The sequence below is a fragment of the Octopus bimaculoides genome, chromosome 5 (genome assembly GCF_046866305.1).
Source record: "Octopus bimaculoides isolate indiv1 chromosome 5, ASM4686630v1, whole genome shotgun sequence".
In the NCBI taxonomy this organism is placed as follows: domain Eukaryota; kingdom Metazoa; phylum Mollusca; class Cephalopoda; order Octopoda; family Octopodidae; genus Octopus; species Octopus bimaculoides.
In genome coordinates, this window is record NC_142932.1 from 111,656,734 (window position 1) to 111,682,576 (window position 25,843).

General features: G+C 37.0%; 1 protein-coding gene and 1 long non-coding RNA gene across 6 annotated transcripts in view; one reads left to right on the plus strand and one right to left on the minus strand.

The window, feature by feature from the left end:
• The first annotated feature begins 1,356 nt into the window (after window positions 1–1,356).
• On the plus strand, window positions 1,357–25,807 carry LOC149135682 (uncharacterized). 2 transcript variants are annotated; one of them, XR_016242022.1, is made up of 4 exons: window positions 1,357–1,938; window positions 7,633–7,940; window positions 10,810–10,885; window positions 25,510–25,807. It is a non-coding gene; the product is annotated as an uncharacterized LOC149135682 (long non-coding RNA). The 2 variants fall into 2 exon arrangements; XR_016242021.1 differs by lacking the exon at window positions 25,510–25,807 and adding an exon at window positions 11,941–13,374.
• LOC106871753 (uncharacterized) overlaps window positions 13,488–25,843 on the minus strand; it is a 43,781-nt gene continuing 31,425 nt past the window's right edge. For 3 of the 4 annotated variants that reach the window (XM_089352946.1, XM_014918383.3, XM_014918384.3), the window contains 3 exons: window positions 20,873–21,064; window positions 17,536–17,568; window positions 13,488–13,895 (listed from right to left, as the gene is read on the minus strand). In XM_089352946.1, coding sequence (XP_089209072.1) covers window positions 13,738–13,895; window positions 17,536–17,568; window positions 20,873–21,064 — 383 coding nt within the window. In that variant the 3' untranslated portion in view covers window positions 13,488–13,737. Of the gene's footprint in view, window positions 13,896–17,535; window positions 17,569–20,872; window positions 21,065–23,511; window positions 23,717–25,843 lie in introns of all 4 variants that reach the window. The other variant, XM_089352948.1, reaches the window with a different exon arrangement.

Below are 25,843 nucleotides of genomic sequence, written 5' to 3' on the forward strand. Positions count from 1 at the left end.
TTGGCGGAGGTAATTATATAATATCGATAAGAATTTTGTTTTCGTGTCAATTAGATAGCTAAGAGAAGTGAAAAGTGAAAAAATATTCAGTTAGCATCTGATGAGACGTCATAATCCTCTTGTTCATTATGACGTATCTATTCAGAAATTCGTTACATTCCATTATTACCATTTATATTCAAGTTACTGAGGGGTATAATGTATTCAATTTGAGCCTATTTACACTGCATGCATGTATTTTTAATTTAAGCGAGACAAAAACAACAAAACAAAATAAAACAAACAAAAAAATTTGGAACTATGTCTCTATTCGACGCTATGCAGCCGGTAAAAATATTTGTTAATCATTCTCGTACCTTCTTTTAATAGTAGACTGTTATATAGTGAAAGTCTCGTTAGTTACTATGGTCACAACAGTCTTCCTATATATCAATCTTTCACGCATACACAATGTCTCTTTCTCACTGTATTTCTCTCTCAACAACAACCTATTTTTTTCTTGAAACAAATTTTGATTTTCTATCTTTTACACGCGCGCGCGCACACACACACACACACACACACACACACACACACACACACACACACACACACACACACACACACACACACACACTCTCTCTCTCTCTGTCTCGCTTTCCCAATGAATTTCTCAATCTGTCATCATGGTGAAAGTTCTTTTGAAAGTACTTTTGAAAAGTATGTGTTGCATTGTCTTTATGTTGAAAGACATACAAAAGCACACAGATGCACACATACATACACATAGAAGCACACATACGCACACACATAGAAACACACAGACACAGACACACAACCAAAAGAAATTAGCTATATTGTTATATAATGAAAGTTTTTTTGAAGCTGTGTTGTAGGTGTACAGAATATAGTCAGATAGAACCAAATAAATAGAATAGGGAGGTTAATTAATCAGTTGAAATCCACAGTCATGCACAGCAGTGACTGAAATCAAGGACTTGTGAGCTGGAGCACTGTCCTGATGAAACAAGACATAGTTCATCAATTTTCCTGACCGTTTGGTCTTGATAGCCTTTCATAACTGCCTCAGCAAGTCGCATAGTACTCTCCATTGATGGTGTGGCCCTTTTGAAGATAATCAATGAATACAATGCCTTTTTCATTAAAAAAAATCTGAGGCCGTCACCTTCCTTGTAGATGAAACAACCTTGGCCTTCTTTGGAGTAGATGAGGAAGAGTGTTACCGCTGTATAGATTGTCTCTTTGTCACTGGCTCGAAGTGATGAAGCCAACACTCATCTAGGGTTGCACTTAAGATTCCTGCGTTTTTAATCAAAACTTGTAAGTTACTATGGCGACAACACTATCTATCTATCTATCTATCTATCTATCTATCTATCTATCTATCTATCTATCTATTTATCTATCTATCTATCTATCTATCTATCTATCTATCTATCTATCTATCTATCTGCCTGCCTGCCTGCCTGCCTGCCTGCCTGCCTACCTGTCTGCCTGCCTACCTGTCTGCCTGCCTGTCTGTCTGTCTGTCTGTCTGTCTGTCTTTCACACATACACACTCTCTTCCACATTGTATTTCTCTCTCAAAAACAACTTTTTCTTCTCCCCTTCTTCTAAAAATACATTGTGACGTATAGTTTGATTCCTTGCCTCCTCCCCTTCCTTTAATAGATGTTGTGACGAATAGACAGACGGAGTTCCGCTTCTCTTTTATAATATAAGATTACAGATTGAAGTTTAAGAAAACTCAACTGTGTTGTTGTCGCGTCATGTCTGTACAAGAAATATAGTTCTTCAGGAACTTTTGCAGTGAAAGTGAATAATGATAATGCTTATTATGTACATTTGTAGCTTTGCACGGAATGTGTCAAATATGTTGTAAATGGACTGCTTTTTACATAAATTAAACCTCCTGTCCTTTGAAGACCTTTAGAAAATGTACGTAACTTGTTTGTAAGATTATGTGCCCATGTATAAATATGCATATGTTTTAGTAGTTTTGAATACATATATACATGTGTAACGTTTGTGAAATTAGGTAAAACATTTATTGTAGAAAGTAACAATGTAGAATAACAAGTGAATCATTGGCTACAGGATAATTGCACATATCAAAAGTAATCAAACCTGTATAATATTTGGCGAATGATAAATATTTCTTTATTTTCTTGTTATTTTGACATTTTTATTTACATCCTCGTACTCTCATTTTCACCATATTGACGGTTCGGGTGCTTCTCTTACTAAGTTATGCGAGTGTCGGCTGAAAAATTCACAGGCTGACTAAGATTATGGTATTTGACCAAATGAGGTTTATTTTTCAACATAGTCCCCCTTGTGGTTCACGCACTTCTTCCCAGCGGTGTTGCAGTGCTTGGCTCCCATCGATGAAGGAGTTATCATCCTGTTGGTAAAAAAAAAAGTCATCAACAGTAGATATAACATCATCATCAATGTGATACTGGTTCCCAGCCAAGCGTTTTTTCATGCTGGGGTACAGGTGATAGTCAGATAAAGCCAAATAAATTGAGTTGGGAGGGTGATCGATCAGTTCAAATCCACAGCATTCACTGAAATCAAGGACTTGTGAGTTGGAGCACTGTCCTGATGAAACAAGACTCCATTCATCAATTTTCCTGGGCGTTTGGTCTTGATAGCCTTTCATAACTGCCTCAGCAAGTCGGCATAGTACTCTCCATTGATGGCATGGCCCTTTTGAAGATAATAAATGAAGACAATGCCTTTTGCATTAAAAAAAACGACAACAAAATACCCCAAAAAATCTGAGGCCACCACCTTCTTTGTAGATGAAACAACTTTGGCCTTCTTTGGAGTAGATGAGGAAAAGATTGTCTCTTTGTCACTGGCTCGAAGTGATAAAGGCAACACTCACTAGGGTTAGGAAAAGTTCAAAGAAACAGCTGGATCTGCCTCAAACAATGTCAGATTTTCCTGTGATGTGATTAGCCTGGTATGCTTTTGATCAGGTGTCAGCAGACGTGGGCACTCACCGAGCAGAAACCGTCATATCAAGTTCATTATGCAGAATAGTTTCAACTCTCTCACGGGATAATGCTTATAAGATTGGATCTTTGATTTGTAGTCAATCGCCTGTCACCCATCAATATGTGATCAAAGTTTTCTTCGATGATAGCAGTTTCAGACCTTGTGTCATTTTCAAGACTCTCCTTTCCCCTTCTAAATTCAGCTGCCCACTTTTGCATTGTTGATAAATTTGAAGCGTCACCCTCTAATGTAGCAACCATGTCAGCATGAACGTTTTTGGGAGCTAAACCCTTTTTCTGCAGGTAGTTGATAAACCACGGTGCCAAATTTTGTCTATTTTCAAGAGAAGTCGCTACTAATTACTTTTGAAGTCTTCTTTTGAACAGTGAATTGTCAATTTACCTGGAAAGAAACAGTGCTGTAATTAATAAGAAGAGTTGAAATTAATGCGTGCAAGATTTTATAGCCCTAGCATCACTATGAACGTTTCAACCTGTGAACTTTTCTGTCCACCCTCGTATAATATCGATAAGAATTTGATTTTCGCATCAATTGGATAGCTAAGAGAAGAGAAAAGTGAAAAAGAAAAGAAGAAAAAGTTCAGTTAGCATCTATTGATACGTCATAATCCTCTTATTGTTTATGCCGTACTTAATTCAGAAAATGGCGGCGAATTGGTAGAATCGTGTTTCCGATACACGTTTGGCTGTTTTCGTTCCTATTCTTTGCTCCCTGAGTTCAATTCGTGCCAACTTCAGTTTCACCTTTTATCATTTCGGAGTCGACAAATAATAAGAATATACCCCAGTCCAGATCTGGGGTAGGTATTCAATCACTAACTGTCTATCTGAATTGTAATTGACTTTCAACGGCGCAGCTTTGACACCTAGCGTCACACTGTTTTGGCTGAAGAATTGCGTCAAAGGTACATTTGTTTGGAGGAAGGGACAGTGCCCATGGTCTTCGCAGGCCATATTTTTAGACTGGTTTGACGGAGGCAATTGAAGTTTCGGTTGGACATGAGCTGAGAGAAAGTTTTAGAGAGGGCTGACGTTCTGGGAAGGTCTGGGCGCAGTGGTTAGCGCGGGGACTGGAGGGAGGCAGACATAGTAAGAGTGGTGGAAGGAGGAAAGACAAACGTGTCAGGCAATTTTTAATTCGTTTACTAAATCCACTCACAAAGCTTTGGTCTGCCCGACGCTGTAGTAGAAGATGTGTCACAAGGTGCCACACAGTGGGACTAAACTTGGAACCATGTGGTTGGAAAGCAAAGTTTTTAGCACACAGCCACGCCCGTGTCTATGTATCTGTGTGTTTGTGTGTAAACATATATCTGTGTATGTTTGAATTTAGAAACATTGTAGGTCCACCCTTCCCATCAAATTAAAAATGGCAGAGAAGATCCAGAGAACACATAATTGTCACATGTATAGATACCCACATACATACATACATACATACAGACAGACAGACAGCCAGACAGCCAGACAGCCAGACAGGCCGGCAGGCCGTCAGTCAGAAATTTACACAGACAAATTTACACAGACAAATTTACACAGACATATCATGCACTCATAGGTATACACATACACATATGGATACACAGAAATATACACAGATACATGCATGTACACACACACAGATATGCACAGGCATACACTCATAATGCACGTACACACACATACATGTTACATACACACATACATGTTACATACACACATACATGTTACATACACACATACATGCACATACACGCACACGCACACGCACACGCACACACACGTCTACATGCACGCCCCACACAGGTACACAACTACACATACAAACATACGAGCCCTCCTCCAGGCACACACTCACACACGCGCACACACACACACACACAACTCAGTACAGTTAAAAATCATCTTAAAAGCATTCTGGGTCGGTTGCCAAATGTGAATTAACACAGGATAATACAAGATAATCTCCCCATTAGAACCTCTCCACCTGGCGAAGTTGAAAAGATAACACATCGTCATATATTTTCATCCTCTCTTTCAGCCACTCTTTCATCCTCTCTTTCACTCCCTCTCATTATTTATCGTGTTATTTCCCTCTTGTCTCCCTGGTGAAATCCACAATTAAATAACTAAGTCGTTGGAAAAAGCACTTTCTTTATAGACATACCAGCCATGACCCTCCTGTATAGATATTTGTTCCCTCGAGAATAGTGTACTCCGCACTACCTTGGTAAGTCGTTCAGTTATTTCCCTTGAATATTTTTATTTACTTTTTTTACCCCCCTAAACTTGAAGATTACCCCTTATCTTATATACTTTGAGCCCACAATTTCTGATGGAGTTATGGGTGAAAATCACGGCTTGCAGCGTATCTTGTTGTTCCACCTCCTCTTCCTCCGCTTCCTTCTGTGAAATTTGTTGTCCATGGGGAGAGCCATGGAAAATATAGACGCTCAATGTCAGTTTTAGGATGGTGCAGATTTGTGAGACGTGAGGAGTTTTCTGGTTTTCACACCCGTCCTTTTGGTGTCTTGGAAGATCCAATTAGTTATGTTGAAGCTATGTTTAACAAAAGAGACCGATAGAATAAGTACTAGGCTTACAAAGAATAAGTCCTAGGGTCGATTTGATCGACTATAAAGGCGGTGCTCTAGCATGGCCACAGTCAAATGACTGAAACAAGTAAAAGAGTAAAAGAGTAAAAGAGTAAAAGAATTGGTATCGCCAGATTATTTATTGCCTTAAATCGGTTTTGTGAATTAAGCTCCATTTTAAGGATAAGCCTTATTCTTCTGTAGTTATCTTTTCAATATTTTCTTTCATCTGGGAGTGTTCACCTTGGTTGATATCAAGGTACTGCTATGTTTCCCTTGTTCAAGATCTCTTATGGTGGTTGATATGTGAAAATCAATGGGAGATGTGAGAGTAACTCTACCTTTCTCAAGTGCTACCTTTGCACACTTATCTTAACTAAAGTTCATATCACTACTACTACTACTACTACTACTACTACTACTACTACTACTACTACTACTACTACTACTACTACTTCCAGTGGTGCCCATATATTGATTTAAGAATATTCTGAAATACACTTCAAAAGAATCAATGTTGTGTATCAAACAATATATTCTAAAACGAATAGTAACCTGCACCTGGAATCTCATTAAAATAACTTAAATGTACTTAAATTGATTAAATCGATTTTTAATGTCACCCAAAAATACAGCGTTCATATTTTCTCTGGAAAACCTTGAAAGCACCACTAAAAGATTATATTTTTCGTATTTTATGAAAGTTACAAATGTTAATTTGATTTAAGTGCTTTGAAAATAATTGAAATCCTTATTTTTGCTGTAATATAATTTCAGTATAATTAGTTAAACGATTTTTGATTGCAACCTTAACTAGGTTAGTATTTACAATGGTTCGTTTTGATTAACATTTCGTAGTTTTGAGTAAGATTTTTTTTATTGTAGTTGTTTCATTAAATGTTATATGAGAAAGTACTAGCAACATACTTAAATGTTCCAAAGTGCAATAATTCCAGAAATGATTTCCCCCCATTAAATAAATTCAACAATTCAACTCTCACGGAATTGCTTAAATACACCCGTTCTCTTCAAAACACCAGTGTCTACCATGCAATTTATTTTCATCATAACCATTAGAAAGACGAAAACTTCATGGCCTTTACGGCTAAAAGAAGGTAGTGGGGATCTCACCAAGGACTCAGCCAAACAACTACTGATCGACTTATTTGCACAAGTCAACAACGCTCGGGCTTTAAATTAGTGCGTGGAGAACAATTTCGTCGCTCTGCGCGCATTAACGGCATTTCTGAGCCTGTGCAGTTTATCTCGAACTTGGAATACCTCCACTCCTGTATCACTAACAGACCATGGATTAACGGACGTTATCCATAGTCTTCAGGTCGAAAGGTCTCCGGAACAGGCGAATCAGTTGATTGTCGTCGATGTCTAGATCTTACCCAAGAACATCGTCTCTCTTCTCTAGACTTTTATAGAAATATTTGTTATCGTTTGATGTAGGACTGGAGCTCCATCAAACAGATGCAGTGTAGGAAAAGGTACATGACAAACAGCAATTAAACTTGCTCACCATCTAGAAATCTCTTCAGATGTCTTAGCCTCAGTGCATGTCAACGAATCATTAGTCACAGAATGCTGTGGGAATTGTTGGCAGATCGACCGCCTGACCTGTGAAACGTATCTCTTTTATAAAATATGTAAGGGTAGACGCTCTAAGCTGATCATATGGAAACAAGTGCAAGGTATGATAGTCAGGTTGTGATATATAACGGAAACGATGTTCTTGTTCACTACCTTTGCTCAGCCTTCTAATTATAGCTTACTCCGGCTGAGGCTGGCCACTCTGCCGTTACCACGTTCCAGTCCGTAGCAGTCCGGACTGAACTAGAGCTAAGCAACTTAACCAGTTCATCAGCCTGGCAACCCACAGCGAAAGCCGAGAGCATGAATGAATTTTCTTGTCCAGATGGCAAACTGCAAGCCTACCGACTTATCTTGGTTGATCTTTGTTTCTGTCACCGTCACATGTACAATACCGTAAACTTTGACTTCTCTGCTGTCCAATACCATTACAGCTCTTTCTCGACCAAACTTGCACAAATGCTCCTCATAATCTCCAGTTTCCACGGAAGGAAAACAAGAGACAGTATATACAGCAGAAGTAACAGAGTACGCTCTTGACAGACCGCACGGATGATTCGAAATAGTTCTGATAAATGACCGTTTACTCTGACCATTGAGCAGATTCCGCTATACATTGAAGCAGCAGTCTCTAGAAACGGAACCGAAATCGACTGTCTGACGGCAGCCACCAAGTAACGATGGTTACCGATATCGAAAGATTTTGATAAATTCAAATTGATAAAATTCCCACCGAAGTCAGGTTTGTTATTATTTCCATGTGGTATTGGTTTGCTACTAGTCGCAGTATTTATTATTACCGTTGTTTATATATTTTTGCCATTTAACTTAGTCTTTAATATCAGTAATCGGATACTTTATTGTCTGCATATGAAATCACATTTAAAAATATCTCCTCAGCGTTATGATATAGCACTAAAAGATAGTGGATTCTTTGAGAAGATATGATACATGGTGCAAATTAATATACCAAGACTTGGCGGGGAGAAAACGCAAAACATTATAGGACAATCCTGTTTTCAACTTAGCTGTAAAAAGGTAAAATAACAATGAAGCTTTTTAAATTACTCTCTTGCCATTTCCCGAAGAACCACAGATATTATATGATCCTCAAAAGGGAATATTATTTAAGTCAGTTACTCTGCATATAAATCTTCATAACCACATTCAGAAGACTGTCACAATGCTAAAAAAAATGCCACAAACAACTCGAATCTAAACCCCGCACTTATTTGTAACTTTGCTGACACAAATAACTACCTGCTTGAAGTTGGTATATCACGTGGTTTCCCTAGCGATGGCAGCTATTAGAAGGGAGATAATTATTTCTTCATAAAAAGAGGTGGGGTTAGAAATTTGAATTTGAAATTAAGGAATTATGAGAAGTAATATGCAATAGAATTCACATATTTGATTTGTTTTGCTTACTTATTACGAAGTTCTTACAATTTTTATTATTTTACGCAAAACTACATTTGAGCAACAACCCCGAACTGAAATTTTAAATTGGATTAACTGAGCAAAATTTTAAACGCGAATCTACAAACATAGACATTTTCCTTTTTTCTTTTTTTTGTAACCGTTAAAAATATTTTGCGACTGTCTTATCGAGGTACATTTGGTTTCTAAGAGAAACGATCGAACACATATACAATGTTGCTAGGTATATCCTGGATCACATACCCTATCGCCATGGCAGATTTATATCTAGATCTATTTCCATTTCTGATTAACTCAGAGAATGCTTAAGTTGTATCAAGATTCCATTGGCTTGAATCTAAGACCTCAATAATATGTTTACATAGACACCCACCGAAATAAGTTTTAACTCATTATAAATCACCTAAATGCATAATTATGCATTAAATTGGTTTAAAGTTTGTATAAGTTGATTACAATCCATTCTTTGTCGTGAATCAATGTTGCCTTATGAAATACTGAATTTGGTTTAGTTTACTTTCCTACCTACAGTATTGAAGAATTCACGTCGCAATTTACATACATACATACATACATACACACATACATACATGTACACACACATACATGTGTGTGTGTGTGTGTGTGTGTGTGTGTGTGTGTGTGTGTGTGTGTGTGTATTGAACTCTTTCCTTCCTTCTTTCTTCATAGCAATTTTGCCTTCTCATTGGTATGTTTTTATTTTCGACACTTCATATTGCCTGGTTTTGTTTACGAACCGATTTTTGCTCGAAATCATAAAAAAAAAATTATCTTATATTTTCTATATTGTATGCCTGCACACGTGCTACATAAATGAATGAAATTGTGTTTATATATCTGGAGAGAGAGAGAGAGAAAGAGAGAGAGAGAGAGAGAGAGAGAGAGAGAGAGAGAAAGAGAGAGAGTGTGTGTGTGCATGCACGCGTAACTGCATATACACGTTTATATATGCATGTCTGCAAACATCTAAGTGTGTATGTATAGGGTGGTCCGATTGTCTTGTCACTCCTTACCGAAAAGTAATAAGAACAATAGAGGAACAATATAATAATATGAAACACATGTAACTGGCTTTAGTATATTCACTTTCATTGACACTGACACACATCGAGAAGGTCTGTATGAACACCATCATTTTCGTGGCACAAAATGATGTGGCACCATGTCCCGTGTGATATTTTACGAAGTTGTTTCTTTGGTGATTGTTGCAATCATCAAAGTGCGTAACTGGCACTTAATTTATCGACTCCGAAAGGATGAAAGGCAAAGTCGACCTCGGCGGAATTTGAACTCAGAACGTAAAGACGGACGAAATACCGCTAAGCATTTCGCCTGGCGTGTTAACGTTTCTGCCAGCCCGCCGCCTTCAGTATATCATATATTGTTTGTGTTCAGGCTACTCAGTGCGGTCCTTTGATCTTGATGAAATATATTGTGTTGAATCAAAAGTTTTGAAATATTTTGGTAACCCATTTATTTCATTCGTCAACAAAAGCAACCTTGTTCCTATCTATCGCTCACTTCGCGACACTTCATCAACCAAGAGGAAGTGGAAGCTTCAGTGAAGGAGTTCTTCGCCTCTAACAACTAAAACTGGTATCAGCATGGGGTGGGGGTGTCAAAGAACTGGCAGAGAAGTGGCTTCAGACGGTGCTGGGCTGCTTTTGTTGTAACTTGAACAAAGCAATTTTTAAATTTATTTATGGACCCTTTTAAAGCCTAGCCAGGCTCATGGGCCCGGTTTCTATGGCGTATGTGTTCCCTCCAGGTGGACGGGACGCCAGTCCACCGCAGCGTTACTCAAGAAACAGGAAGAAAGAGTGAGAGAAAGTTGGGGCGAATGAGTACAACAGGGGTCGCCCCCCCCCTGCCGGAGCCTCGTGGAGCTTTTAGGTGTTTTCACTCAAACACTCACAACGCCCGGTCTGGGAATCGAAACCGCGATCCTCCGACCGCGAGTCTGCTGCTCTAACCACTGGACAAAGCAAATAGGTTACTAAAATATTGTAAAACTTTTGATTCAACACAATAGTAATTTATAAATTAACTTGAAAAGGAACTGCTATATGTTCCACTTTGACGCCTAGGAATATCCTACAGGAAATTTACCACGAATTTCTATTTCATTTTTCATATTTTACTTGTTTCAGTCACTGGACTGTAACCACGGAGCAGAACAGCCTTGAAGTGTATCGACGAACAAATCGACCCAAGTGTTTATTCTTTGTAAGTCTGGTATTTATCTTAACGTTTTTCTTTTTTGTCAAACCGCCAAGTTACAGAGACGTAAACAAACGAATACTGGTTAACAAGTGGTGTAGAGCCAAACACGAATACACACACACACACACACACACACACACACACGCCGAGGTCGACTTTGCCTTTCATCCTTTCGGGGTCGATTAAATAAGTACCAGTTACGCACTGGGGTCGATATCGACTTAATATGTTTGTTTGTCCTTGTTTGTCCCCTCTGTGTGTAGCCCCTTGTGGGTAGTAAAGAAATAACACACACACACACACACAAACACACACACATGCACGTATACTCACACATGCACACGCACACAAGTATACACAATGGACTTTCACACATTTTTCCATCAGTGAAATTCATACACAAGGCTTTAGTCGGCCCAGGGCTATAGCAAAAAAGATACCTGTGCAAATTGTCGCGCAGTGGGACTGAACCTGAAACCACTTGGATGCGAAGCGCTGACTTCTTAGCCGCACAACGAGAACTATATTGCATTATCTCTCATGTTTCTTCTTAGTTACGTTATTAGGCATTTAAAAACCTCAACGACAGGCTACACGGTTGATATTGATAGTTTTGAAGCACTGCAAACAACAGCAGCAGCAGCAGCAACAACAGCAGCAAGGTCGATGGAAATAGCTATCAAATGAACAAAATATATTCAATAGTCTGTGCTTGTCATTTTATCTGCTCATTTGTTATTTATTTTGAATAAATGACACTTACGTGTAAACGTAAGAATCTCTTTTGCAATATTGATGGGTTGAGTGAGTTGAAGTTTTGCTAAAGCGTGAAACTTAAGCTATTTAAACCATTCTTATATATATATATATATATAACAGAGGAATCTTGATAATAAAATATCTAGAAGAAACACTGCAGTCATTATTGATGCAGAAAAATATGAATGAACCACTTAAGAACGTAAGAAACGAAATCATAAGTTGTTCATACATATTTTGAAAAAGATCTATTGTCTAATATTTTCACATTTGCAAGCAAAATTTTATTTTCTTTACAGCTTTTCTTGTTCTTGCAGCAAATTTAACTGGTTTGGATGGAAACAAATACGAAATTTATTTGTTAGCAGGTGTTAAATGACGTAGCTAGTTGTAAAAGCATTGTTGAACAACATGGAAACTTCATATTTGTCAAATTTGTCGCATTCACAACACGAACGATTTCCTATTGGACGTTGAAGTTTAATAGCATGCTAAACTGTCTGTATGGCGAACAAGCTTGCTTGCAACCACGTGGATCCGGGTTCAGTCCCACTGTGGGCGAGTGTCTTCTGCTAAAGTCCCGGATCAACCAATGTCATGTGAGTGAATTTGGTAGACGAAAACTGAAAGAAGACTGCCCCCCCCCCACACGTTGTGTGTGTGTATATATATGTATACATATAAATATGTGTGTGTGCGTGTGTGTATACATATACATATACCTGTGTGGGGGTGTATATGTGTGTCTTTGTGCTTGCGTTTGTCCTCTACAACCGTTCCACAATCGGTATTGGTTAGTTTACGCCCACGTAACTTAGCGTTTCGTCAAAAGTACAGCTAGAATAAGTACCTGCCTTAAAAAATTAGTACTGGGGTCTGTTTGTTTGACTAAGCCCCTCAGGACGGAGCCGCAGTCCAATGATGGCAGCAAGTAAAAGATAAAAGGCAAAGACTATTTTTGCTTTACCCGCGTCGTTAGAGCGTTGGATAGAATCCTTGCAGTATTTATTGTAACTGTCTGCACCTTGTGTTCAAATCCCACCGAGGTCATTTTGCCTTTCATCCTTCAGGGGTTGTAAAATAAAGGATCAACCCAAAGGAGTAGATTGATGGAACAGTTAGACCATCGGACAAGATGTCTTGTAATGTCTATTTCAGCCCTTTGCGTTCTGACGGTAACGCCTGCGACAGCGTTGCTGCCAAGCTGGACAAACCCTTAAGCGGTGGCCTTTCTCTTTAGCAACATCAATGACATGGGGAGATTTCAGCTATGGGCAACTGGTAGTTTTCCACAAAAAAGATGTTCAGGCCAGCTCTAACAGGTGCTAACATCATCAAGTCTGACCGACAAGTTCCAACATACCGGAATATTTATATAATATAGTTTATATGTATACGTATACACATACACACAAACACACATTATTTATACAACACCATAGTATCATAACAACCAATTAATGTTACCGAAAGTTTTCATGCTGAAAACGTTCCACCCCGCCTCTGGAAGGTTATCAGCATGACACCAGTTGGTGATATGCTGATAACTGGATGTTATAGGACTACAATATTACATAATTAATTAATTAATTAATTAATTAAGTGGATGTTATAAATAATAATATACCCACTCTTTTACCTAATAATCGAGAGCCTAATTTTTTCTGACTCATAAAACTTATTGAAGCACTGGACCACTGTCCATATATATATATATATATATATATATATATGAAAATACAAAATACAATACAAAAACAAAAAGTTTGAAACGATTGATTAATGAACAAAGAAAAGCACAGAATTACAAATGGAATGAAATAATAATAAAAATAAACACACAGCATACATTTGCTTTGAACATTTTAATTTTAAACCTTGGATAAATTGCAAAAGTTTCAATATATTTGCTTTGATATGTTTACTATCAGACGCTAGTACATAGTAAATTGTAATGGAATGAAATTTCATACAGAGAGAAGATTTAAAAAATGTGGCTTCAGATCCTCCAATTTGTAGTGAGAGACTCTAGGAAAAAGAAAATATTCTAAACATTTGCCAAGTATTTCTGTCACTATCATGTTAAGTAATCATCCTTATTTGCCGGCTTCCAACAGCCGGCGGACATCCATCGGAGACAAATGTAGAGGTGGGTTATGATTTCGTATTTTCCTTAAGTCCATGGAGGTGTCTTTTTGCCGAGTATGCTCTAAAACGGAGGTCATGACATCCATATTATCCAAACCAGCGAATCCTGGGGGAATGAAAGAAAAAGAAAAAAAAAGAAAAGAAAAAGGTAAAATTATTCAAAAATTTAAGAATAAAAAGAAACCAATGAAACATTTATGAAACACCGACGGCAACACACGTGACATTCTGACTCATTGGGCCAGTTACATTTTTGTCTATACCTAATGAAGCAGAACGACTTGAGTTGTGAACCATCATCATCGTCATCATACTTATAAACAACAACTGCATCCTCCTCCTCCTCTTCATCATCATCATCATCAGCAGCAGCAGCAGCCGTACGACTTAAGTCTGTCACGAGCCCTAAGACTCATAAGACCCGGTTTGAATGGCGTGCGACTGACTGACAGATTACAATACTCCCTCACTCCTGAACGAAGCGTCGATTCGTCGTAGGATTAACTCCCTAGCTGGATACGAGGGGATGTTGAAAAGCTCATGGCTTTAGTGGTATCGTGAAAGGCCTGGCTGGAGGCTCAACCTCCCGAGTTCTTTCACAGGGTTTAGACAAATTGAAGGAGCGCTGCAATAGGTGTGTGGATCTGAGAGGGGAATATGTTGAATAAAATCATAATTCACTGATCCTCCTATATTTTTTTACCCAAAGCCAGGAACTTCTCAGCACTCCTTCGTGTTTATCTATCTATCTATCTATCTATCTATCTATCTATCTATCTATCTATCTATCTATCTCAAAATAAGCAACAGGATATCAAGAGGTGATGCAGTACGACCGTTTCATGCGACTCCATTTAATTGAACAATGCAACCATTACATGAATTTGAATGCAGGGCTATCCTCAGCTGCTTAAATAAACAAATTTTTTTAATCAGTTGGACACATTAATATAATTTTACTTAAATTCACTAATAGAGCAAGAAGAGGGAAAAAAACCCTAAATCTAGTTATTAATGTTCTCAAAGAGAAATATAAACTTTCTAGTTACTTAAGTCTAGAAGAGTTGATTATAGCATATCCATAATAAATTACAAATATTTGTGTATATTTGCTTGTGTGCACATAGTTAAATATGAGTACGTATTTGTGCACAACTTATTTTTCTGATTTTTTTCTGATTCTTAGCTTACAATTAATATAAAGAGAGCATGATTTATTGCCCCAGTATTCTATAAGTAAATATCCAGAGCAATCTTTATAGAAAACCACCTTATAAGTAAATAATTAAGTACAGGAATGAATATTAAACTAATTCTATATAATCTTCCCTTTTTAATGTTGAAAATTGCTATATATACACAGTTTATCTATTCTGGTTATAATATCATTTTTCGTAATCTTAAATTTTATCGTCATACAATATAACAATATTGTTTATATACAATCATCCATTGTACCCCATGATAATTTCCTCTGTATTAACATCCTAGGTTTTATTAGCGTCTTGCCCCTTTAACTGGTAATTAACATCTTGATTTAGGGTTTTCCCCTACAGCCTTCTTTATAGACAATTACTTACACATTTCTTAAAATCAAGACAATATTTATGACCATACTCAACTATAAACTGTCAACTCACTCCGTCTATCCATTCTAAACAGACATTGTCCTCTAGCCTTAGATTTGGTAGTTGATAAAAAAGACTAATAAATTAAAAATGAATCACAATCCTTTACAAGCTATGGCCCTAACAAACTTCATACAGTTTTTAGAAGTGTAGTATATTTTGAGCTTCATTAGTAGCAACATGGACTTTTCCCCTCTTCTTGCTCTATTAGAGAATTTAAGTAAAATTATATTAATGTGTTCAACTGATTAAATTTTTTTACTTATTTATGCAGCTGAGGATAGCCCCGGATTTAAACTGATGTAATGATTGTATTGTTCAATTAAATGGAGTCACTTGAAACGGTCGCACTGCAATACCTCTTGCTATCCTGTTGCTATTTTGATTTTATTCACCTTACTTTGAGTTGTACGGACAATACCACACTGACTTGGTGCTTGAACTTAAGTACCTAATTCAAGTGAATCTCAAGTATATATATATATATATATATATATATATATATATATATAGAGAGAGAGAGAGAGAGAGAGTCAATTCAAATAAACGAATAATAAAATTAACAATAGCAGACAACAAGAGAACGTGCACAGGGAATGAATTAGATTGACGTTCAGTAAAAGGAGACAGTTTTTGACGTTTCGAGTATAGCTCTTCGTCGGAAAGGAGAGAGAGAGAGAAAAGTACAAGGAAGAAAAAGAAATCGCCCACAGCATGTGTGTAGTTACATTGCTGAAGTATGTATGTATGCATGTATGTATATAAATACTTTTACTACTATTATCGTTTCGCTTTGCTTGTTTGTAAACAAATTTCGAAGAATTTCAGAGAAAAAGACAAAAAAAGTGAGAATACAATTAATAGCACATATCTTGCATATGGCACTGAAGAGTACTTTGATAAAAATATTTATAGCTGCAGTATTTAGGGCAATTGTAAAGTATTAGAAATTAAAACTGACATTTAGTTTGATATTCCTGTCTTTGACTAATCAAGGTGAAACTCAATCTGTTTCCTGTTACTTGTTCCCAAAATGAACAATGGTTCTTTAGAATATACGCAAGTTAAATTAAAATCAAACAATATAAGTTGTTTTTACAATCGAACTTCGAAATGTGATACTATGTGCTCGCATTAATTAAGCGGATGTTATATGTGAAATATTCTCAGCTATAGGACAAAGAATTTCAAAAAACAGCTGTGAATAAGGATGGAATTTTCTCGAAAACTAATAGATACTCATATTAGTTGAGAAACGTTTTAAGTAATCTCTTTTTAAATTGAAACAATTTTCATGCGTGAATTTAAATAAATCAATAAAATATTTAATGAGTTCAATAAACAACAACAGCAAAAGATAGATGACGTTGATTAAAATTGAAATTGATACATAAAGAAAAGTTTGGAAATGAATGGAAAATAACGTTTCTATTCATGTTCTATGTTGATGTTATGGAGGGGAAATACCTAGAGGTAGAGAAACAGAAGACAGTTAAGGAAATCAAAGAAAGGTTTTCTATATGAGGAGGTAAATATTTGAAGATAAGGTAAAAAAAAAAAAGAAACCAAGATTATAGATATTACAATACCTGGGGATGCACGCATAAGTGACAAAGAACTAGAAAAGATTGAAAAGTACAGACTACTAAAAGACGAAATTGCAAGAATGTGGACTATGAGGAGAGTGTCTGCCATTCCAGTAATCGTAGGGGCACTCGGAGCACTAACAACCAAGTTCGAGAAATATGTCAGGGAAATTGGAATTAACGTGAGAACAGAGCAAGCCCCAACTCCCACAACAAAACTGCTCTGCTGGAGACAGCTAGGATTTTGAGATTGGTACTTGGATGTTGAATGTCTTCCACGATAATTAACAACCAAGTATCAAAGCTTATAATGTGCAGAAAGGGACCCCGTGAGACCCTTGACAACAGGCTCTCACAGAATCATCCAGAGCAAATAAAACCGAGCGCTCTGAAAAGTAAAACGACGACGACGACAACAAGAATTACAATAAGGATAGCATGGTATTAACATAACGTATGCAGTTTCCTTATTTATTTAGTTCTTATCCTTTCATAAATAGAATCTGTAAACAGATAATTGGAAAATACGCACCAATTCGTTTCTTCCATCTGGGTACCAGAATTTCTGAAAGATAAATATCAACAATAAGCAAAATGTTTATCTCAATATCAGTTTATTTTTCTTAATTATTTGTTTCACAATCAGTATTACGGAATTTATATAGATTGAAAAGTGTAAATTTATATAGATTGAAAAGTGTAAATTTATATAGATTGAAAAGCATAAAAAAATTTCAAATACATTTTTATATCTCACTCACCTCCCATATCATTAAAGTGTTTGAAAGAGTGGTAAGGTCAAGGATAGCTGGCTTCCTGGAGATCCACAAACCCCTAAATGAAAATTAGCATGGTTTTCGCTGTGGCAGGGACTGTCTAACACAGCTCTTACTCCACATCGATGATATACTTAAAGCCTTGGGAACAGGTTCGAACTCTGATGTCATATATCTTGACTTCAGTAAAGCGTTCGACAGAGTTGACCATATCTTACTCTCAAAATTGTCAAATGTTGGAATCCGTGGAAAACTTCTACACTGGATTGAATATTTCTTGGCGAACAGAACACATGTTGTGGTCGATGGAGTCCACTCAAGCCCAGCAAAAGTCACTAGTGGTGTCTCTCAGGGACTGTCTTGGACCCGCTCCTCTTTATAATCTATATAAATGACCTTTCCAGCGTTGTAAAACACAGCAAAGTGGAAATATTTGCTGATGACACTAAGCTCCAGAAAATCATCAATGAAGAAGAAGACCGAACTCAACTCCAGTCTGATCTACATGCGGTGAGTTAATGGGCAGACCAAAACAAAATGCAACTAAACGAGGGAGAATTTGAGCTGATGCATTTTGGAAAAAAGACTATACTAAAACAACCATACTCTCTTCCTTTAGGGAAACCTCTCACAGCATCTAATAATATCAGAGACCTAGGAGTAATTGTTGATAACAATCTCAGTTGGAGTGCCCACATCAACAATAAGGTCGATATGGCTCGTTGAATGAGCTCCTGGATCTTAAGAACCTTCCAGTCAAGAGAACAAGGGATCATCATTCCACTTGTCTCTCCTTTGTACGGCCACACCTCGAATACTGCTGCCCCCTGTAGTCTCCCTATACAAAACAAAACATCTCGAAAATTGAATCACCCCAGAGGGCATTCACTAAACGAATTAAGGGCATGACTGATCTCGATTACTGGGGTCGCCTTAAAGCATTGAAACTCTATTCTCTCCAGCGCCGCCGCGAGCGATACAGCATTTGCACGATGTGAAGAATATACCACCAGCATTGCCTAAACGATCTCAACATTAGCTTCAAAAATCATCCAAGGCTAGGACTACGGGCCACAGTCCCCTACGCAATTCAGGATCACAACACATAAATACACTGCAACACAATTTCTTTTCCTCAACAGGCCCTGCCCTATTTAACATTGTCCCAAGACAGATTAAAGAGGAAAAGGATCCCATCACCTTTAAACGGAATCTGGACAAATTTCTTCAAGGAATACCAGATAAACCACCTATACCTGGATACAACTCACTCAACAAGAACTCCCTACTCGAATAGACCATGATATCATAAAACTTGACTTAAAAAGGATTTAGATAATCCTGTCAGGCAGTGCTATTAAGTTAAACATGGCCTGGGCCAATCTTTGGTCGAAACATATCTAAGTTTTATAAAGTTTTGTATAGAGTTGAAAAAGAATTCAGACTCTATGTTTCGACAATTTGTGGATCGTTATGGAGACATCGAGTAAACTCTTAAAATGATGTGACAACATTGTACCATATTGCAATAAATAGCAAATCTAGAATTAAGCGAATTTCGGTGGGAAGGGGCTGGTCGATTACATCGCCACCTATTGCTCAACTGGCACTTCTTGTATCGACCGCGATAAGATGAAAGGTAAGGCATAATTTTTTAACTTAGGACGTAGAGCCGGAAGAAACGCCGCTAGGCATTTTATCCGGCATGCTAACGATTCTGCCCCTCGTCGTCTTAAACAGCTCAATGATAATAACGAAGGTTTCACAATTTCCTAACTTCTATGATCTTACAATCAATTCTATTATAATTTTATGATCTGTCAGTCGAGTTAAATATTGTTTCACACATTATGGAAGTGTAGTTTATATACAGGGAGGTTGCATTTCAAGATTTGTTAAGAGAGTTGAGAAAACAAAATATTCATTATATGGAGATCTCTCTCAATAATTAATATTTTTATTTATGCTTTCGTTTGTTAAATCAATATCTTACTTAATTTAATTGATTAACAACGTTGCAGCGTGTTTGGGGCGATTTTATTTTTACTCAATGAAATGTGTGAAAACAAAATTGAAGTTTCTCTGCGAACTTTGAGAAAAACATAAAAAAGACAAAAAAAACAAACAAACAAACAAAGAAAACAAAGCAAAAAGAAACACCATGCGTTTCAATCAATATCCTTCATCAGAAAATCTTTCTCACAATACAGTAACAACCTTCAATTTTTTAAATTTTTATACTTCTTCAGTTATTTTTACTGAATGGATTCCGAGAAACACTAAAAGCTACTAGTCAGTTCCAATTTTTGATATATAACATTATGAGCTTTGTATAAATGAGAATAATATCTAAATGCTTCTTCAAGATAAATGATTATGAATAAAGATCCAGGGAAATTGGTCAATAGACAACAAGATCGCATGACACGCTGAATGATTGATAAGCATAAAAAAATTCCAAATATATTTTCCATGGTACTGTTTTATTGCTCCCACACTTTACCTTCCTTCTGTTCTATTTTGTCCAACTTAGTACAATTGCACGTTGTATCTGTGTGGTTTCAGGTTCATTCGCACAGCACGGCGTCTGAAGCAAGTATCTTCTGTCATAGCCGCTGGTAGGGCAAAGCCTTCTGAGCATAGGTTGGTTGACAGACGGAAACTGTGTGGAGGCCGTCAGAAGGACCTTCTTGTTCATACAGTGGTTTAACACTAACAATGGGTCCTTACGTACCTTTAGCGGAGCCCACTTTACTTTGAAGATAACTACCTCCTCCTTCTCTAAACTATTAAAATAATTATTGATAATCAACCAGAAATACCTGTTCAGATATGGTCACCAATTTCGAACGATTAATTCAAGGATTGTTTATCGCCACCTAAACGTGGATGTTTTGCAAGAATAGACGATACTGTTATTTTAACCCCAGGAGGACTCCTCCTCCTACTGGTTATTCAGTGCGCTTTGCCCTCAATATATATTGTAAACGGGGAGCTAGTTTGCTAATTCAAGGATTATTTGATGCCTAATCATTGGCTGAACAAAATTGCATTCTGGGAACACAGAAAAAAGCAGAAAGAAAATATACTTACGTGTCGCTCTTATATAGCGAGCTTCATTCGAGTGTTGTTTGCTTTTATCTGGAGTATTTTCTGGCAGGAAAGACCACTTGTCGAATTGTTCCATATTAGATTTATCAGTCAGCTGAGATACAACTGTTTCTAGGTACAGCAATAAAACAATTGCCCATAAGCTTATTCTACAGGAAACTCGCATTTTTATAGCTAGGGAGAAAGAAAGAAAGATGGTGTTACTCAGAGAGAAAGAGAGAGCAAGAGTTAGTGAGAGAAAATAATTATTTCAGCATATCTTCATTAGCGCGCGCATACACACACAAACATATAAGGGCGCAGTAGCACATTACACGCATGCACTCCAGCCGTAACAGGCAGGAACTGACGCGGTCTACAGGCGCGAATATTTTAACGCATGCACAGGAAGAGTGGCGTCACCTCCTATCCAAAGGATTTTGTTCGGTAGGCGGGAAAAAATAGTCGGATACTTTTTGAACGCACCTCTTATTTTGACATGTTTTGGGTGGCATAAACTAAATACTATTTGGTTATTGACTTCTTAATCTAATTATAATCAATTCACTTAAAAAAAGAAAGAAAAAAAGAAGTTTATTACGTCCTATGCTTCTAATAATAATTACTGATTACCTCCTATAAAATCTATTTGTCACCAGATTCATTTTCAAAATATCCCTCCTCCTAGTAATATGGAATGGAAACTTATGATAGCATGAAATTTTAGCATTATCGCTAACTACTTTGCTTTGATTAGTATAAGCGAGACCTTCTCTCTCTATATATTCGTCACGGGCATATGGCGTAGTCGTTAAGAGCGCGGGCTACTAACCCCAAGATTCCGAATTCGATTCCAGGTAGTGACCTGAATAATAATAATAATAATAACAACAACAAAATCGAAGAATACCTTAGGAATGAGAACCCAGGTTGGAAATTTCCCCAAGATGAAGGCTGGAAGGTATATCAGCCGAAACGTTGTATTAACAACAAACAAGATGAGGTCAAATGTAAATAATGTAAATAATTACTTTCAGGTGTTTTAACACCAGGTGCATTGAGAATATATTACGCCTAAAAACGCAGCCGACCCACGAACTAACAACACACACATTGTGTATGTGCGTTCGATTTTTATATAATTATATATGCGTATATATATATATATACATATATATATAGACGACAAGCTTCCACACAGTTTCTGTCAGCCAAATTTATCGCAAGGCATTGGTCAACTTGGACCTATAGTAGAAGTTACTTGCTCAAGGTGCCACTCAGTTGGACCGAACTCTAAATCTCTAGGCTGCAAAGCGACCTTCTTAGCTACACAGCCTTAAGGACCTCTTGAAAAAAAAATACCTCGATATGGAAGATAAACGATCATGATAATAGTAGTAAATTAATAATTATGAAGATATGTTTTGACGTTGGAATCAGAGAATTAGAACAGAACCATGTATGCAACCACTTAGAAGTAGAATTATCTGAGAGAGTACAACAAATAAATAAATGGATAAATAAATAAATAAATGCAAATAAGAACAAGAGTCAGATGAGTGTTAAAAACCGAGCTCCTTGTCAGTCGTCAAATGTTCTGGAACGTAATAAATTGGAAACTAAGTGTCCTGAAGAGTTTAGAGCAGGTTGGAGGGAACGATTCCTCCTATTTCAAACCCAGCATCCTTATCGACCATATACCCCAGGGGGCCTAGGAAAAATGTATAGACTGATTATTCTGATAAAGTAGTAATTGGCCGACGTAATCGACTCTTTTCCTCTAACGGCGAAATAAAATAAACTAAAATAAATTGTCGACATCCTTGCAAAAGTAGATGCATTTATTTTAGTTTGTACTTAAGTTGATACTGTGGAAATGCTTTCAAAAACAACAACAGCAATAAATATCTGCGACTGAATCGTCAACAATTACAACTAGTAAGGAGCCAACAAAGGTGGTTGTTCGATCTGTTAGAAATCGCTGCCAGATCTCCTTCAAAGTGGCTAAAAGGGAGAAATATACATTAGGTAATATAGTACTAGCTTCACTGATTCTGAAATAAAAAAAAAACAAAAATGAGATAGTGAGGGCTAAAAGTATATAAGACAATTTGGCACAACCGCCTGGCGCTGCCTATTTGGTGTTGTTGATTCCACGCTGAGTTATGTGACATCGTGGAGGCGCAATGGCCCAGTGGTTAGGGCAGCGGACTCGCGATCATAGGATCGGGTTTTCGATTCCCAGACCGGGCGTTGTGAGTGTTTATTGAGCGAAAACACCTAAAGCTCCACGAGGCTCCGGCAGGGGATGGTGGCGAACCCTGCTGTATTCTTTCACCACAACTTTCTCTCAGTCTTACTTCCTGTTTCTGTTGTATCTGTATTTCAAAGGGTCAGCCTTGTCACACTATGCCACGGTGAATATCCCCGAGAACTACGTTAAGGGTACACGTGTCTGTGGAGTGCTCAGCCACTTGCACGTTAATTTCACGAGCAGGCTGTTCCGTTGATCGGATCAACTGGAACCCTCGACGTCGTAAGCGACGGAGTGCCAACAACAACAACATCTATGTGACATCAGATGTTCTCTGATATTCTTTTACTCTCTCTCTTTTTATGTGTGTGTAATGTCTCTCACCCACCTTCTCTCTATCTGTATGCGTATATTTCTGCACGCGCGCGTGTGTTTGCTTCTAGCACAGGAACTATTGACATCAAAATAGGTTGACTGTCCAGTCAGCCATGTCAAATCGTCAGCGTCCAAATCGGTTCGCCCAATCGCCTCATTCTGCTGTTTGAACGACTCTGATCATGGAGCAAATCATGGCCACTTAGGGCTGATCTGGGCTATAAAAACAAGCATAAAGAAACAAGTATCCCTTTGAAAACAAAGAAACAAACATCACAACAAACATTGAACATCTTCCAAATATTACTCAATAGTTTTAGAAATGGACGAATGTAGTGGATAAAGTAACCTTGAATATAAGAAAAACAGACGACACAGTTAAAGTTTAAATGTCAGTCGAACGATATATATATGAGTTCAGCATGCGTAAATATGTGGTAACATGAAGGTGGACGACACATCCTCCATTTGTAGGTTTAATTGGTTTTCGAAACGAGTAACACATCTGAGAATTTTATTTATGATAATCTTGATTTTCTAACCAAAGAGAAATTTATTTGTTACTTTCCCAATCATATTGAAAACACTGCTAAGCACCACCTTTTATGACCCCTCTGGAGCTAGGGAAAACATTTAGAGATTTTTAAAATTTGTACTTAGTGACTTAGATAGAGCTGGTTATTAGCTCAAGCCATAGGCAGCAAGTGGGATCCAGAGAGTTGCATTTCAAGGAAGGAAAGAGTGGGAAAAGGGTTTGTATAGGCTCTGTGTTGATGAAACAACGAACGGCGAGTAACGATTAAGACGTAAAGAGTAAAGATATATTATATATATCACATAAGTAATTAGTAACCACACTTGCATGGGTGACAATTCCGAGGAGAAGTGAGATGTGTTTTGGAAAACATAAGTGTAACAGAAAATGGAGACAAACGGTATTTTAAAGTTACTCGCGTTCTCTATCCACCTTTGTATTTCATTTATTATATATTATAGTTTCTTACATCTGTAAAAATGGCTTATTAATGAGCACTGTTGTTTATAGTCTTCTCCCTGATGAGATTGACACATTTTTCCACATTATTCTTCCTCTCGAATTTATTTTAATGTATCAATCGAAACATATGTCGGAGATATAGTGATATAAATTATTTAAATAACATCTTGTGCATTTGCCTCCATTTTCCATTAGTCTTATTATATATATATATATATATATATATATATATATATATATATATATATATATATATATATATATATATGTGTGTGTGTGTGTGTGTGTGTGTGTGTGTGTGTGTGTGTGTGTGTGTATGTATGTATATTGGAAGGTATACTGAATAAACGCTCTAATTGATCAAAGCAACTTTATAACATTTCCATATTATCAGAAATCGAATCGAACATAAATATATATAAAAACACCAGGGCATCCAATGGTAAAACCCAATAGTATAAAATATACACATATATACGAATAAAAGGTGATAAAACCTAAAAGAGTAATACGAGTGAAGTCGAACGAAAAAAAAAAAAGGATTAAATTAATGCATAGTAAAAGCGACTAAAAATTTAAGGCAATGAAACTAAAATAATATAAATGTAAACATAAATATAAATATAAATAATGGGCAAAGTGATAACCAGAAAAGAGTCCATTCAAATCCATCTCTACGATCGTTTCAAAAGACGTTACCTCACTTCGTTAATGTAAAATCTATTAAGGAAATCCAAAGGCAACGACCTTTGCATCAGGAGAATATTTACAAAAGCCACACCTTCTTAAATCGATTTCTAAAATAGGGAGGTAAAATATATAGTGTTCAATGACATAAAGTAATCAGACAAATAAAATTCTTCCTTTCTTCTCAGTGTTACCTGAGCACTTCCATCTGCAGTCCTATTTTTATTCCTCGGTTTAACGAAATTACTTTTCGGCTTCACGAAATTATAAAATTATCCTCATATATATATATATTCTTTTACTCTTTTATTCTTTTATTTGTTTCAGCCATTTCACTGCGGCCATGCTGGAGCACCACCTTCAGTCGAATCAGTCGACCCCAGGACTTATTCTTTGTAAGCCTAGTATTTAATCTATCGGTCTCTTTTTGCCGTGCCGCTATAATTACGGAGACGTAAACACACCAACATCGGTTGTCAAGCGATAGTGGGGGCATAAACACAGGCACAGACAACAAACATATATATATGAAAACATATATATATATACGATGGGCTTCTTTCAGTTTCCGTCTACCAAATCCACTCACAAGCTATATATATATATATAAAAGCAATTGCTTCTATACGCGCTCAATCTGATCCTTCTTATAGCTTTTCTT